At 33.2% G+C, this 2,855-nt stretch overlaps 1 protein-coding gene across 2 annotated transcripts; it reads right to left on the bottom strand.

The window, feature by feature from the left end:
* Window positions 1-152: 152 nt before the first annotated feature.
* Window positions 153-2,295, bottom strand: LOC105452563 (transforming growth factor beta regulator 1). Of its 2 annotated transcripts, none has more exons than XM_011693773.1 (5): window positions 2,054-2,295; window positions 1,742-1,973; window positions 1,302-1,578; window positions 993-1,212; window positions 153-772 (listed from the first exon to the last, which is right to left on the bottom strand). In XM_011693773.1, exons 1-5 carry the CDS (start codon window positions 2,171-2,173, stop codon window positions 590-592), a joined length of 1,032 nt encoding a protein of 343 aa, XP_011692075.1. In that variant the 5' UTR covers window positions 2,174-2,295; the 3' UTR covers window positions 153-589. The 2 variants fall into 2 exon arrangements, with proteins under 2 accessions (XP_011692075.1, XP_011692076.1); XM_011693774.1 differs by having other exon boundaries at window positions 1,826-1,973.
* Window positions 2,296-2,855: the final 560 nt, after the last annotated feature.

Raw genomic sequence — 2,855 nt, 5'->3', positions numbered from 1 at the left:
CAGAGATGTGTATAGCCACATAATTCATCTTTAAGATGAGCCTAGAAAGAAGTGTATATCTTTATTTTTCTGGAAGATATGAATTTTTAAACATTGGGGAAAAGAGGCTTCAACGCAGGTAACACGGTAATTTTAAGATAGGACTATACATATTTAATCGATTTTAAATGCTTTATTAATTTCGTTTTGCAACAGGTGATGGTTTTATTACATGCAGTAGAAAAGATTTTATTATATAGAGAATGAATCAAATATCTTTTGATGTTATTCTAAGTGTGTTCTACTCGAATTTTTAATTTTTCGTTTTCTAATAGTTTTATTTTCTAAATTGGATTCAATTGTAACAATATAGAAATATATAAATACACAGTATAATCTCAATCTGTTTTCTTTTTTACTACTTATATCCTATCTTTTTTATTTATCGGAACCCGTCAACATTTTTACGCTCATAACATTTCGACATTTTTCTACGACACCAATGTATGTTGTACATGTATATATGAATACAAATCGCAATACTGTTTTTTGCCGGTGTAGAGTCTACTTTTTATTATAATATTTATTATTTATCTTATAATATTAGCAATTACGCGAGAAGGTCTTGGAGTGCTAATAGATCGTGATCCGAAGGCTCTTCTTTCACTCTATAAGAATTCAAAGCGTAATGCCTGTGTAATGCCGCAAAACCTAATCCTGGATCAGTCTCCATCGTTTCTGTCACCGGGCTTGTAGCTCGATCGACATGCAGGTGTACATGATTTTTGCTTACCTATAACATATAATTTCTCTGAATCAAGTAATCTTTTGCTAACATTTTAAAGTTTCGCAAAATGTTATCCCAAGTTTAAAATGTTTCTTATCAATCACAGTCTTTCTTAAATTTAAAGCGAATGTATCACTTAAGACAAATTGTTAAAAATATTATACAATTTAATTATTTTTAATCTTTTGTAGGAATAAATGTCTAGTAATCTTAGTTAAATACATACTTCAAAACGTTGTTGTTTGTACATTGCCAATTTACGTGTTCCCGGAGAACTTTGTATTAGATTTTGTATGGTAGGATGAGAAATTCCGAAGAAATCCGCGCCCTTGGGCGCTATCGTACAAAGCATTGGAGAGATTGCTGTCAGTAATTTTGAGTGACATTCATCAGGGCTGGATCCGATTAATGGATGAGTTGGATCGTTATCGGACACTATTTCAAATCTGTAAATAATATAAGGTCTGTATATATGCCTATATTCTAATTTTTTCTGGAAATAATTCTTCAACTGTTTCTATACAATCTTGTATACCTAGGTGTTGGACCACCGTCTAATATCTTGCAGGTATATAAACTCTGTGTTCTTGGATCTCTCAAATTTGCGTACAGTCTCGTACTGCAATAACCTACTGGAAATATAAGTTCTTCTGTATGATATGCGATTCTGTCCGACACCACGTCGCCAAGAGAATGTATCTTAAGATCTCCTAACTCGATGGGGAACAATGGTCTTCCGTGTACATCCAGTGGAATCGACTGCACCATTCTTCTGGCAGTTTTGTTGTATCTCTTTGTCTTACTTTTCGGTTCTGCGATACAAATTATAATTCTTATGTAAGAAGGGAGTACAGTCACTAGGTTGCAAATATTTCTTATTGTACAGATTACAGATGGTTAATGCTAACATTGACGTTGGCTTATAGGATCTCTTAAACTTAGGATATTTTTACAGCCAAATGCTATAAAAAATACCTGATCCATCTGTGGATGTTCTCTTTTTTACTGTTTTTTTTGGCGTAGTACATTCTGGATTAAGTGATGGTGAATTTGCATTACTTGTTTGTGAACGAGCTAGACTTGTTGAGTTAGACTCCACCTCTCCCTGTTGTTGGCATAACTTGCGAAGAAGAAACAGCCTCTCCTCTTTAACCACCATCAAATTCTCCTGCATGTGCGCAACTTGATCGCATAGTGCTGCGTTTTCCTGCATCAGGATTAAGGTTATAATTAACGTATATAAAAACATCAAAATCATATATATCAAGTTTACATGTCGAGACTCACAAATACGGTATCCTTCACGATTCTCTTAAGTTTTCGGTACTTCTTCTTGTATTTTAGATTTAGCTGTAGCTCAGCATTCTTATGATAATCATTATAGTAATTATCATACACTTGGGCCATAATACGTTTAATGTTATCAATAAGATATTGTATAGATTAAAAAGACGTGTTGTATTGCTTTGTATATAACGTAACGAACGTAACGATGCTCTGACAAGTACGCGTTAGGTTAAGAACTCTGTCCAGCCAAAACCCCTGTACTAGCGCCAGCACATCCATTTTTGAAATGGGTACTAGGTATAAACGCAGCTACATCCATTTTCTAATATTGTCGATAAAATTATAACGTTGAAAATGAAAGTGATTCTAGTCTGTGCTACATCCATAAATATTTATTGCCAAGAATAATCTTTAATTCGAGTTGTGTAATTAGACGAGTAAATTTAAAGAAGAAATAAAATAAAAATAGCAATAATGTCCACTAACCACTTATCCATAAGATTCTTCAACGTTATATATTACAATCTACAATAATTTAATTTTACTCTTAAATTAAAATATATATACTCATTCTCAGAAAAATGCAAACTCAGTCAAATGATACAGGATTATTTGATACATTAATATACCTATTTCTTTCATATATCTTATATAACTTTATTTATCTCATATATCTTTCATAGTTTTCTCGATAGCTATTATCCGTCCTGTGAATACAGCCTCTGTAAAACGAACGCGTCGCGGGTCGACACGACGTCTCGAAGTTCTAAAAGCTATGTGAAGGTTCCGCGGCTGCGAAGCG

This window comes from Wasmannia auropunctata, unplaced genomic scaffold (assembly GCF_000956235.1).
Source record: "Wasmannia auropunctata unplaced genomic scaffold, wasmannia.A_1.0 LD336029.1, whole genome shotgun sequence".
NCBI classification, from domain to species: Eukaryota; Metazoa; Arthropoda; class Insecta; order Hymenoptera; family Formicidae; genus Wasmannia; species Wasmannia auropunctata.
Note: the sequence above shows the minus strand (reverse complement) of the source record. Positions and strands in the feature narration are given on the sequence as shown.

Coding starts and splice junctions, on each gene's coding strand:
- LOC105452563 (XM_011693773.1), bottom strand. CDS start 2,173: ATGGCCCAAGTGTATGATAATTACTATAATGATTATCATAAGAATGCT. Junction 1,579..1,741: donor AACATCCACAGATGGATCAG/GTATTTTTTATA, acceptor TTTGTATCGCAG/AACCGAAAAGTAAGACAAAG. Junction 773..992: donor ACAAACAACAACGTTTTGAA/GTATGTATTTAA, acceptor TATATGTTATAG/GTAAGCAAAAATCATGTACA.